The sequence below is a fragment of the Asparagus officinalis genome, chromosome 7 (assembly GCF_001876935.1).
Source record: "Asparagus officinalis chromosome 7, Aspof.V1, whole genome shotgun sequence".
NCBI lineage: Eukaryota > Viridiplantae > Streptophyta > Magnoliopsida > Asparagales > Asparagaceae > Asparagus > Asparagus officinalis.
In genome coordinates this window covers 88,439,636-88,454,394 of record NC_033800.1, presented here as the reverse complement: position 1 = coordinate 88,454,394, position 14,759 = coordinate 88,439,636, and the positions used below count along the sequence as shown (strand labels likewise).

Below are 14,759 nucleotides of genomic sequence, written 5' to 3'. Positions count from 1 at the left end.
TGTTAGGACTGTTTTTGGGTTAAATAAGTCAGAAACCCAACCAAATAACTTATCCTGTCATTTTTATATTCCTTTTTTACGCATACATCCTCAATCCTAGTGGATCTAGAAGTGGTGTTAAAGATTTTTGTCTGCTCATTACTCAAATCAATTTGGGTTTTTTTTATAAGATCCATTAGTAACATTGTTTGTATAATCTTGCAACCTGACCAGCAAAATTATTATTGAAACTTAATATCATTTTGAAATATCAGTACCAAAAGCGAAAATTTTGGATCCTTGTTTATCCATCTTCCGTAAATTTTGGATCCTTGTTTATCCATCTTCCTTATTGGAAGAAACATATTCAAAATATGCATTTATGCTGTAAGCATACAAATCATATTTACAAGAGATATTTTCATGAAGAATTCATTTTCACAATTCACATGTATATTTAACAATCAAAATTTGTAGTACTTTGCTAAACATTTTTCATATACACATGCATGTTTTTTCATAGTATACATTTAATTTTCATAAATATTACAATCTTGTAGACAATCATTACCATGAAAAACTTATCTCCGATCCATATCATGCAATTTAAGTAAATAGTTCCTCTCAGACAAATTCTTCTTGTAAAAAAATTCAATCACATGAAACTTTGCAGGTAGTTTACTTGTCCATAATTACTAAATCTAATACACAAACATTTTATTGAATTCACATCTCAGTGAATAGTGTATTTTAATTCAAATAGTGAAACTCACTTTATTGAGTAGGAGGTGGGGAAGGATAGAGGAAGGGATTGTCTCTGGTCCCAAAATTCATTTCATCTTCAGTCCTGACAACTGATAACATCATGACATCTTCAGTCCTGACAACTGATAACATCATGTTTCAATGAATGCCACTTGTAAGTTCAAAAAGGCTCAGTGGGATCAATAATCCCAAGCCAACTCGCCCTTTGTTCATTATTCATGTGGCATTGTTTGCTTGGCATGTGAAGGCTCCACTGTTCAGCATCCATTGTTCTCGCATAAGGGATTTTAGAAGTGGCTTCAGAATTCGAAAGATGTGTCCATCAAATCCTCGTGTTATGGGACATATTGCTTATTGTAGCACCTAATGTAACACTCATTTCTACATAACTTTGATTGTTATCTCTGGCAAGTTTGATTGTTATCTCTCATACCATTTGTAATACCTCAAATGAGAACTTCCCATGGTGTCACTGATCCTAGTATTGCTTATGACGAGCATATGCTTAATCATAGCGTTTTGAGGTAGCTTCTCCCATAAACTGTTAGGCTTTCTAGCTGTGATTAATTCTTGAGATCAGGGAAACTAGTGTACACACACTTCTCTATTGCATGCCAATCATGGGGCTGTTAACTGTGTGTGGCACTGGTCCTTTAGCTAGTTAGGCCATGATGAGTAGGCTTATGAATTGCTTCTCTGAAATAGACTCCAATTACTCTGATGCATGAGCTTTCATGGTTTATTTTAAGAATCTGCTGACCTTTTATGTGAATATTTTGAGTGATACCTGACAATGATCTGAAAGGTGCAGGTCTTCTAACTCCTTTTTATTCCATGACCTTGGTACTAGCCCTCGCTCACCCAGTCAATTAATCCTTTTCTCTAGTTAAACTATTTTCCTTTATACAAACCCAGTGCACTGTTGATGCCTTTACTGTTGTTGGTTGGATACTTGATCACATCACGTGCTGAAAAAGAAAATTAGTCTCAGGTCTTAACACTTGTACTTCTTTCTCTGTTATAATGTTCAATGAGTTATGAATTATGATGATGGTTGTATGGTTCAAACCAATTGTATCAACATAAGAACGTTTCGTAATATTTTTCTTTGTCTATATCAATTTCTAGCAAGATAATTAACTAATCTTTTCACAAGTCTTGGTTCTTCATACTATAGCAATATTTCTGTGAGAACCTCAGGAACACGTATGCAAGATTACTTAAATCTTATTAGCTAGAAACACTGAATTATGAAAGGTTTCGTTTGATGCATCGCTGTCTTGCTTTGCGTATTGTACTATCATTAGTAAATAGATTGGACATTTGGGTACCAACTTAGAATTTAGCGATCTTTTACCTTTTCAATGCACCTCTTTGTGTGACTTTCTTGTGTCTTAGGTATAAAGTAGTTGAAGTTTTTGCTGGTGGGGGGTCAGCATTGGTGAGATGGAGGTTGGAAACAGGTCGCACCCATCAGGTATCAATAATTCATTGAACCTTTTCTTATTTAATTAAACCATGTTTATCATACTTATTTATTTCTTTGGTCCCTGCTATTTGATCTTAGGGGAAAATATCAAAATTTTTTGCACCATTGTAGTCCTGAAGTTTGCTGAATGACCTAAAACCATTTGTGATATTTATTCTTTGTTAGAGTGTAAAATTATAACCCTTAATCCACCCTCACTATTAGGGTTGGAAGTGAACCGAATAATTAATGAACAGTTCGGTTATTATTCATCCAAATATTCAGTCAAGTTCGATTCGATCGTTCATTTAAATACTAAACAAATAATTTTAGTATTCGGCTTATAAATGAATAGAATTTAACCAAAGGTACGTTCGATTCGGTTGATTATTAACTATTCGATAACTTTTTATATTTTAGTCCTATTAATTAAACTTATTGCAAATAGTACAAATCTTAAATTTTTATTTACAACTATTACCCCATATAAATACTTAAGTTGATGGAATCTAGGGCTTGCCCTTCATTTCTTTTTCCGCCTCCCGATCTCACGCTTGTTGCACACACGCTCTCTCTCTCTCTCTCTCTCAAACTCTGATGGTGGATTGAGTGCTCTCTCTCAAACTTCGCCGTCTTCCCCCTCGTCAGCGGATCGAGTGCCCTCTCTTCAGCTCTGCCCTCTTCCCCCTTGCCGACGGAGCCATCTTGTTGTCTCAAGCTCCACTCTCTTCCCCCTCGCTAGCCGAACATTCACGCTCTCTCGCAGTCTCCCTCAATCTTTGTTGATTTATCCCATTGGCCTCGAGTTTCGACGGTCTTGGTCTCTTCCCTCTCGATCCTTCCTCGAGTCTCGAGTCTCGACTCTTCATCTCCAAATCTTGCTCTTCATCAGCACTTCAGTCCCCTTGACTTCACCATCGAGATCTCCATCAATCGCTACCTCCCCAAACCCGACGAAACTCCACCGACGTTGCCTCTACCTCCCCAACCTTAAACCTTTCATCAAAATGTAAATTGACGCTTAAAGTTACAATTTTTTTAATTTTGATTAGAGATTTGATTTATCCATTTGTGTAATGATTAGAAATTGTTATGATATAATCTACAATTGAAGTCCAGTAACTTTGGGCTCTGACTAAATTCTTACAATTTTTTTTTTAATTTTGATCAGAGATTTGATTTTTTTTAATTTTGAATAATTGACGAATATGTATCTCGAATATTAAACGAATAATGTAGAGAAAATCGTAGTTTGTTGTTAAACGAATATTCACGAATAATTATCGAACACGAATAAATATTGTCGAATCGAATTCGAATGGTCATTTAGAATTCAACTCGAATATGATCACGAATTTGAATATATGAAAATGGACCGAATTCGAATTCGAATGGGTAGCTGTTCGCTTCGATTCGGTCGTTTACCAGCCCTACTCACTATAACTTTGAGGATTTGGTGCAGTGAAGAGTTCTTTAACGTGATAGCATAGTAACCCATGTTCAAATATCATTTTCCATAAGTTTAAATAGGTTTTTTAAACACTGTCGTGCAAATGTAGGTATCTTTGGTGCTCAACCTGCAAGAGCATATTAAGAGTATAAAATTATAATCCTCAACCTTCACGACAATATTGGAGTTTAGTATAGTGGTTGGGTCCTTTGACATTCTTAAAATAAGACCATGTATCATTGTTCCCATGGCAAACTAGAGAGCAAGATTCATACTAGGTTTCACATTTTCTAGTGTTTGGAAAACTAATTGCCAAAGCACCTTTTCCCTTTCGATATTTTTTTGGAAAAAAAGAATATTTGCATCTTCTACCTCTTGCTTGCATTAACTGCCTCCCTCTATCCACGCTGATCATCATAGTGGGAGAGAAAAGCTCCTAGGAAGACGAAATACATGGGGTATTCCCTTGAAGAAATAAAAGCTTGACAAAAGGGAGAACAAATAATCTCAATGCGGATCACATTATCCACGTAGGTGCCTCTGTCCTTATAGTGAAAAATACCTAGTGATAGGAGATTCAAGCAATCAACCTCGTCTCCCCATAGCAGTGTTTTAAATATCGGTCCATAAACCGATATTATCGACGATTTATCGGTTTTGGGGGCCTTCTGCTATGATAAGTTTGATTTTAAATCGGTTATTATATTTGGATGTTTATCGGCGATAATGCGGAGATAAAGTGAGTTATCGACCGATATTATCGGCTCAGTATATCAGAATTATCGGCCTTTGGTTTGGGTTTTGGTTTGTTCTTTGAATGGTTAAGAATTAGAAATTATTTGTTGCTTTTGGAACTTGGTTGTTTGGTAATTAGCTTATGTTTGTTTATGAATATTGACATGACTCATAACTATTAAATCTCAACTTAGTAAGTTAGTTTATAATCTCGTGATTACACAATATTTATGTTGATGATTATTCATTCTTTATGTTATCTTGCTATTTGTTTGTATGCAATGTTACATTAAATGCTGGGCGCTTCTAGGCGTCGGACTTGGCGCCCAACGTTTAGTCGCTTAGGCGGGCGCCTAAACGGTTTCTGAACGTTTTTTTCTTTCTTTATTTAAGTGATGATCGATGAGGTTTTGCTGAAGGTCGGAGGAGATAGTGAAGATGTTCATATTTGGAGGTTAATGGAGTTTGATCGATGAGGTTTTGCTGAAGGTCGGAGGAGATAGTGAAGATGTTCATATTTGGAGGTTAATGGAGTTTGGAGGACGTGTAGGCTACGACACATAAAATCACAATCAAGGCTTACAGGGTGTAATCCACGTAAGCAAACAATGCTCCCCAAAACGCTCGTAAAATCTAGGTGGACAGTCTAAATACTGTTTAGGCGCTAGGCGCTAGTTAGGCGGCCTAGGTACCGTCTAGGTCTAGGCGTACGCCTAAGCGGACTAGGCGGATATTTTTTAAAATAGTGTTTGTATGTTATTCTATTTTTACTAACTATGCACTCGAATGGTTTCATCGTACAATCAAAAAACAAGTTTCTACCATTGGTTAATGATCCTAAACATGATTATTTACATTTTGATATGTTTATATTTTATTAAGTATAGTTAGATTATATTTTAGGATGTTATAACATGTATATACACTATCCCGTAATGTCACTCCGATAAAGACTACTTATCCCCGATATATTCCCGATATCCGATATGAATTTTGACTCGGTGTTTTCGAGGCGCAAAGCGCAATGTGGTGCGCAAAAGTCCCTTAGGCGCACTATACGCAAGGCGCACAACGATGCGCGCCTCACTGAATTCTCACTGAATTGAGACGCTCAACTCAAACTAATATTTTCCAACATAAGAGAAGCATATAAGCAACATGTTTATAAATTGTCATAATCCTTAAGCTCATCAACCACATTCGAAGAAACTTTATCGCAAAGGGAAACATTTTTACATCACCTCGTCGTTCCAATAAGATGCTCGTTTTGCCTTGATATGCCGTCATTGGTAATCTTATTACAATAAATGCACTTATGCTTGTTGGAATTCCCTTCCTCAACTAGAGAAGTGTACTTCCAAGTAGGATATTGTCTTCTATCTCTATTTGCACTCGTCGATGCCGATGAAGACATACTCAAGTTTATTAGTCACATACACCCAAAATTATGAGAATATCAACTTAAATCATCAAATTATGCTCGCTAACTTTTTTAAATAACAAAAGGAAATATATTAAATAACAAAAAACTAAATAAAAAGAAAAAAATGAAAACATAAAAATGTAATTAAATGTTTTAAGTAGAAGAAGTAGCCTACAAAGAAGGTAAGTGATTAACAAACATGAGAAGAAAGAGTCTAATATGTAATTAACAATTAAGTGATTAACAATTAAGTGAAGGTTTTGCATAAACAAAAGTTCTTAAAAAGAGTCTAATATAGAAAAAAATAGTCTATTACATGATGTAAATATGTAATCATATAAATTATTTTCAAAAAGAAAAAAGAAGAAAACAAGAAAAGAGAAAAACTAAAAAAATAACTTGACTATGCGTCGACGGTGGCAGAGTCAGCGGCATCGGCCGACAGGTTAGGGTCGGGGAGTGAGGACAGTGAGAGTTTGAGCCTTGAGGAGCATCCATTGTGATGTCAAAAAAAGGCTTGAAACCCTAAGAAGAAAAGAGTTTAATAGGAATATGCGGGTACCAGACCCGAAACCCGTTTAATTCAAAACAACCCAACTCACTGTGCACCATCAGCTGAGGCGCAGTGAGGCGGTGCGCCCAACGAACGCGCTAGGCGCACAAGAGGCGCGCGCCTCGCGTGCTTGCAGCGCTCACCTCTGGTACGAGACGCATTTGCTGCAGGCCGCAGCGCCTGGCGTGCGTGCCTCGATAACAATGTTTTGACCGTTTGATAAATTCCTAATAATCGATATTTAAACCTTGCCCTATAGTGATGAAGTTGCCTTACCGCAATAAGAGAGGTAGTGGTAACACTTTGTACCCCTAAATTGTGAAAATATTCTGGCCCAAAAGAGTATCGACCCTTGTATACAATTTCTGTGCTCTCTTAAGTTTCACAACCTCTTTCTGATATTAGAAAGTACATAACGAAAACAATTACTTGTCAAATTGTTTTGAACTCGTGCAATATTTTTCTTGCCTATTCATTTCATAAGTTATATATCTAAGAAAGCATTATATGAGAATGCATGCAATTAGTACAAATTTAGATATTTCAGTTTCAATAAAAAAGATTTGGCTCCATGGTAAAGGTTCTTGGTAATACAACTACAATACCGGTTGAGCCATAGCTACTTTCTCTTTGTTTTTTTTCAATTTTTTTTTTGGAATACGTTATGCAATTAGTCAAACAGTTCAAAGTTACCCAGTTAGGATTAGTTACCGAACTCTGATAAATGTAAATGGTAAAGGTTCTTGGTAATACAACTACAATACCGGTTGAGCCATGGCTACTTTCTCTTTGTTTTTTTTTTCAATTTTTTTTTAGAATACGTTATGCAATTAGTCAAACAGTTCAAAGTTACCCAGTTAGGATTAGTTACCGAACTCTGATAAATGTAAATAAGGTGTGATATTCGTCTCATATCGAGTTGAGAGATGATTCTACTTGTGGTTAAATAAGTTTTGACAAAGACGTTAGAGCTGTGTTGCATGGTTACTTCTATTTAGGTGCTGATGTTTGACCTCTGCCTCTACCTTCTCCAACCATAGTTCCAAGAGATATCAGAGAAAGAAACAATGAAAGAGAGAAAGGAACAGAAGAATTATATGGAGAACAGAGGAAATATATAAGAATGAAGGGGAAGGGAATGAGATATATAGAGAGAGCAATGACAATTCTCATTCATATCTATCTATAATATTAGAAACAACTATATAGAACCCAAACTATTCCACTCCTACATTAGCTTCTTACGACTACATAACAACGCACTACAACATAACTAGTCACAACTATGAAACTGCCCACATCATGCCCTTGATCCCCACGATCCTGAGAAGTCTCTCTCCTTTAATCTTGCCATTGAGCTTAATATTGTTTAAGTCCTAATCTTTTCCATTCAGTTGGGATTCCTTCACAAGAACACCTTTTACGACTTACATTGATGAACCATGGGCCATGACATACTTTTCATCACAATGGTATCACAATCTTTTTTCTCTACTAGGATGTTATTCTTTTGATTTGCATAGATGGAGGTAGAGTGTTTAAAGTATTCTCACTTATAGGATTAGGTGGTGTCGGTGATGCTGTGTTGGCTGAAGAGTGGTTGAGCTTTCTTCTCCAACGCTATTCTATTTTTATGAATTCTTGCTACACAATTAGCCCTCTCCAAAGTAGCGGGTTCCTCCACCATTACGTTATAACTGACTTCTTCTCAGTCCATGACAAAGTAACTAACAATATAGTCTTCGGGAAGACTATCCATAAAGTTGGATAATTTCTCAAATTGTGCTTGGTACTCTTCTAAGTAACGATCTAGTTTGTTGTAGTTCTGACTGGGGCCTTTTGTAACCTAATAATTTTGAGGGTCTAAACCAAGCAAGCAATGCTTGCTAGACTCCCACCATGTTATTAGCTTGCCCTTGCCATTCTCAAGCAACCTACACAACTGTAGTGATGTTTCATCAAGAAATAGAGAGGCAAATTGCACATGTTGTCCGAAAGGGATTTCCGGACAACATAAAATTTAAGTAGTAGTTAAACTCTATAGATTGGGTCATTCATAAACCTTGTCCTCTGTGAATATGGGAAAATCGTATCTGCATTTAGGAGCACCTCCTTGGCTTGAAGACTGAGTTGATCGATTAGCAAAGTTTGCTTTGGTATTGTTGTATGAAGGATTAAACATGGGTGGTTTAGTTTGAGAATGAGGTTGAGTTAGGGGATAACCGAGCACCGATTTGTTTGGTGCATGATTCTTTTCCAAAGTCATCTTGCTTATCTAATCGAGACCATATTAAGTTGTGAAGAGCACCCCACAATGAGCTATGAGAGATCCTCCACCTTATTGTTCACCATTTTTAACATTAATCCTTGATGCTTGACTTCATGATGCAGGAGATCGAACTTTCTAGATTTTGGAAACAAGCTTGTGATGCTCTGATACCACGTTGTTAGGTGCCTATTCTTGATAGTGGCCTCTGCCTCGTCCAGGTGATGGTTCTAGGAGAAATAATGGAAATAAACAAGGAAAGAGGGAAAGGAATAGAGGAATTATAGGGAGAACAGACGAAAGAGATAAGAACAAAGAGAAGGAGATGAGACGTACAAATATAACAGTGATAATTCTCATTCATATCCCTCTACAACATTACAAACAACTGCATATAACTCAAATTACCCACTCCAACATTACCTGCTAACAACTATGTAACTACCCATTACAACATAACTAATCACAATTATGCAACTGTTTAGAACATGCCCTTAATCTCTACGATCTTGACATTCTATTTGGGGTTGTACCCGTGTCTTACCCGTACCTGTACCCGTACCCAACATCAAAACTCAAGTGGACACTCCTTGAATATCTGTATACGCTTATTCTTATGTGTACTCAAGTATAAAACATACATTTTAATTTAACACTTTATGTACTTCTTGGATGCTATGTAGCACGGACACGGATCCGACACGGCCATCCGACACGCCGACACGAGGCAAATCCTAAAAAATACATAGGATACATGTGTTCGACACGCGTGTCCGACACGGACACGACACGACACGGCTTCATGTTATGCGTGTCCGTGCTTCATAGCTTGGATGTATATCCTACACTTCACATGCAATCTTAAAACTCGTTGGACATATGTCGGATTCGTTCTATCTTGTACCCAGTTCAGAACTATGATTCTAAAGCGTCTTTAAGACATCAAGTAAACAATGAGTAATTTTCTAATTTATATGTCTATATTATAAAAGAAACAGGTAAATGTTATAGGTTTCTTATTTTGTAGCATGTGAAATGAAAAACATAATATTGACCTCGTTCAATTATTATGATGTATATATGTATGTTTAGCCGTGTCCCCATACCCTACCTCTTACAATTTTATCATGTCCTGTACCTACACCCATACCTCGTATCTGTATCCGTATCTGTGTAACTTAGCTGTAGAGCGTGTTCCTGCATTTGGAAATTTAGGGCACCTGGTCTAAATAGCTAATCCATCTTGTTGCGCATTGTCACTAGTCTAAATCACTACTTTTGGTTTGATTTTGTTGCTAAGTTCTAGAAGCTAATTGATTTATAAATAATGGCTATGAATCTACCTTTTAGTTGAGAGACGATTTTCCATTGATTATCGATATGAGAACAAGAACAAGGAGAAGGATGGATTCTCTTACACCTCATGTAGTATGCGGGAGTTTAGCGACGTGAGAATAGAAAGAAACAATGAATGGAATGGATTAAATATGGGAATTGAATAATCATTTCTATTCTCATGTTTGCACTGTTTTAAAAAACCTCCGCCTAGTCCGCTTAGGCGTGCTCCTAGGCCTAGGCGGTATCTAGACTGTCTAACTAGCGCCTAGCGCCTAGGCGGTATTTAGGCTGTCCACCTAGATTTTACGAGCGTTTAGGGGAGCATTGTCTGCTTACGTGGATTACACCATGTAGGTCTTGGTTGTGATTTTATGTGTTGTAACTTACACGTCCTCCAAACTCCATTAACCTTCAAATATGAACACTTCCACTACCTCCTTCAACCTTCAACAAAAACTCATCGACCACCACTTAAATGAAGAAAGAAATCCGCCTAGACACCAGTCCGACATCTAAGCTTTCTGTAACATTAACATTCACTATCAATTATTATAATTAAAAATAAAAAAACATCTTAGGCTCTAACCTTGTTAATTATTATTTTGGCTATTAGTATCTAAGTATGCATGATTTATTGTGGAACTAAAATTGCTATCTTTTTTTGAAAATTTATATGAATTTAATACATATTGTAATTTGAGTTGAGATGAACTTATAATTTGAGTTGAGAAATATAAACATATAAAGAGCTATTGTAATTGGTAAACCAAGCAATTTAATTAATAGTATTGGTATTTTAGTATTTATGCATCTTTGATTGAGTATATATATATATATTTATCTTCAAGTATCACAATTAAAAAAAAAAAAAACGTCCAGAAACCGCTTAAGCGCCCGCGTAGACGACTAAGCGCTGGGCGCTAAGTCCGACGCCTAGAAGCGCCCAGCGTTTAATGCAACATTGCATGTTTGGGTAAGATTATAGAATATGGAGCGGGAATGGGCATGTTTGGAAGTTACTTTTTAAGCATTTTTAAAGATAAACCCCTGGAATTATTGGTAATTTTATACTTGCCCCTCAAATCATTATAATTCTAAATTTATCCCCTAAATTGTATTATGTCCTCAAATTTAACCCTCAACCAAACTAATGAGAAATCTACTTGGAATATTCTATTAACTTTTAAAAATGCCTGTTTTGTCCATAAACACGTTAATTTAACTCTCTCTTATCCGTTCATCTATCACTCTCATCAATGACTGCCCATTCACTAGGAGAGAGTTAGGAGGAGGTGATGAAGATTTTGTCAACAAAGTTGTACATGTAAAACCTAATCAGGAGACTTGTCGACTCTTGATTTTTAGAGATTTATATTATATATGAAGATGATTAGGGAAATTCCCCTCTAGTAGTAGTAAATGAAGGGTAGGTGACAACAGTTTCGTCAAAGTTTGTGTTATTTGGGTTCATCAATGTTCATGTGTTCTTGTAGAGGTGGTGGCTCTTGCAGTGGATGTGAGTTCATTTGTGATGAATAGTGTATGCAAAATATATTTGGTCATCAAGATCAATTTTGCCGGAGAAGCAATGGCAGGATGAAACATGTGATGTGGGTTTTGTGTTGTGATAAAGGGTCGTTTTCTATTATAATGGATTGGGTTCATGAGTTATATTTGTTTTGCTAATTTTTTATTTTAAAATAATTAAAATAAGGATAAGCATAAAGTCTGTCAAAAAATTAACACCAGTTAAAAATAGGGTAAAATCGGGGAAAGAAACAATGTCAGGGGAAATTTTAAAATTGTAATGATTTGGGGGGCAAATTTAAAAATGACAATAATTTGGGGGTGTATATCAAAGAAACCATTTTTTTTAATCCCGCTTAAGTGTGGGAATGCTCATCAACTTATTGGGAATGTCTGTTCCCACATAACGAGGGAATGACGAATCGTAGGGAATATGCATTCCAACTAGTTGTGTTTGGTACACGGGAATGAAAAATGGGAATGTGTATTCCATTCCCCCCCATTTCCGCGGACCAAACAAGATGATAGGTCAGCATGGGATCAAGCTAGAGGAAGAGGTTTCATAAAACCTTGATGATGAAATCAATACTTTAACGAGTTGATATTTATATTATCCTTGTATAACTAATATCATTTGATATTTCCGAAGACATCACTATCAGAAACGATAGTTTCTTAATATGTGAAGATAAAGTATCAAATTTAGAGCTCGTTTACAGTACTGAAGGTACATGAACAAATGCTTAGCTTATCAGCTGGTTTACAACCTTACTAATTCACTTCCATGTGGAACAAGTACAGCCTCAAATTCCATATTTATGCATGCGATGGTATTAGTTCCAAGTTTATTTTTTTGAAGTGATTCAACTATGTTGAATTAATATTTTGTAACTGTATCTGTTATCCTCTGTGTCAGATCTCATTCGTATCAACGTTATGACATATATATATATATATATATATATATATATATATATATATATATATATATCATATATATATATATAGTTGAGCTAGACTACTATTAATAGTATCCAACATGCGGATACCATCAACCCAATTTGAAAACCGAAGCCCAAAAATATAAATCCAAAGCGGTAGATGTGATCTACTACACATGAACTAGTTAGAAATAAACTTTTCAAATGATTTGACGTGTTTTGAATTATATATCAAAGAGGCGAAAATTAACCAACTACATGAAAATTCTGAACACTTGATTTTGACGACATATTTTGCATGGTAATGATGATAAAATCCTTTGAATTTTGTTCTAACTAGTTCATGCGTAGTAGATCACATCTACCGGTTCCGATTTTCAAAATTGGGTTGATAGTATCCGTATGTTGGATACTATTAACAGTAGCCTAGCTCAACTCTCTCTCTCTCTCTCTCTCTCTATATATATATATATATATAATATTATATATATATATATATATATATATATATATGATATATATATATATGTTCTATTTGACATCTGTACTTTAGACATCGCCTTTTTTCTCATTAGATACGAGCACATGCAAAGTATCTGGGAGTACCCCTATTAGGTGATGAATTATATGGAGGAACTAAGGGCATGGCACTGTCACTATTGAAACCAAGAATACCTTCAAATAGTCATGGCCACCTTTCTTGCATGGTATCGAGATTGCAGAGGCCCTGCTTACATGCTTTATCTCTTGGGTGAGAATTTGTTTTAATTCTTTGGGTTAATTGCACATAAACCCCATGTATTGTCGCTGTTTTGTACTTACTATCCCTGTAGCTACATTGTTGCAGATGAACCTTCTGGGTTATTTTTTTAAATGTATTTTTGACGCTTTTAACTGGGCAGCATCTGCCAAAATTTCACCAAGGGACAAAGAGTCAAAAAATTAACCAGGGCCTATCTTCAGCAATGAAACTATAAGGGTAGTAAGTGCAAAACTGTGATGCTACAGGGGTTTTATGTGCCACTGACCCTAATTCTTAACTTTCCTAATTTTGGTTTTTCTATCTTAAATTGCTAAAATTTGAACTTAAGCACCTTATGCAATTTTTTTTCCATAGATTTACACACCCTCACACCGGAGTGTATCTGAGATTCTCATGCCCTCCACCAGATGATTTTTCTGAGGTGTTGAGCCTGCTTAGGAGTTTTTCACAGCAAACTGGAGAAAACTCCGATACAGAACTAGAAGTGTGATGCTGGTATATTTTTTCTAAAGAACAAGTTCATGCAATTATTTAATGAACAAATTTTTGTAACTTGTGTATATTTCCTTTCTATTTCTCTGTGAATAATTTTTTTAATCAACAGCCACTGGCTTTGCATGTGCAATGTTTCTAGATTATGATTAAGCGTCAGTAAAGATAGTTATATCGGGTAGGAATTTGGCTACAAGATCTCTGACTTGTTTCATTTATATTAGAAATAATCATCATTTAGAAAATTATAAGATTAAGTTATACAAATCCAGAAGACAATGCCTTAAATAAAGCAAAAAAAGGAAAAACAAATACTATTAACTTTCTGCCTGCCATGTCCCATTGCAGATGCTTGTAAAAGCGGGGGAAAATTGCTACTCTACAATTCATAACCTGCTGCTCTACCTGAAAGTACCAGCAGGGGGTGTTCAACTTTTAAACTTGGAAATCGATTTATTATGCGTCTCGCTTTATGCACATCTACGTACATTGCTAATGCTAATGTGAAAGACGACGATGCAGGTGCTTCCATTGTACCTTTTCACATCCGTTTGTGTGATCCTCCACAGCACTTGGCTTTTTCTGCAAGCTGATACATTCTGTCGTCAGCCGTTACCTTGTGTTTCATGTTCGAGCTTGTTGCGAGTCCTGTCATGCTTCTCTCATGAGGGATACACAATGAGCTCGGAGATAATGGCCAAGGTAGTGGTCAACACGGAATGTATCATTTCGCAAAAGAAGCTAGTGATGAGAATGATAACGCATGAAGGTGTGGCGACATAATTAGGTGCTTCCAACAAGTGTGCTGACTCCTCTTCACACCTTTTTCTCTCTTTTTCTCCTTCCACTCTCCTCTCCTCCCCAAACTTCTTCTCACCGTAATTTCTCTAATCAGAACGTCATTCTTCCCCTGTCAGCAACATCGATCCAATCAAGAGCTCTAGCGTCACTGCGATTGTAACTTCATGCGTTCTCATTATCAGTTGACTCCTCGAGGAGCTAGCATCTGCATCCTGCTTGCAAACAAGAAACATGACGATCAAAACCTGTATCCATTCA

General features: G+C 36.2%; 1 protein-coding gene across 1 annotated transcript in view; it reads left to right on the top strand.

Moving 5' to 3' along the window:
* Positions 1 to 13,833, top strand: part of LOC109848854 (RNA pseudouridine synthase 2, chloroplastic) — a 43,770-nt gene extending 29,937 nt beyond the window's left edge. Inside the window, 3 exon segments of the mRNA XM_020418561.1 lie at positions 2,143 to 2,221; positions 13,021 to 13,196; positions 13,563 to 13,833. Coding sequence (XP_020274150.1) covers positions 2,143 to 2,221; positions 13,021 to 13,196; positions 13,563 to 13,698 — 391 coding nt within the window. The 3' untranslated portion in view covers positions 13,699 to 13,833.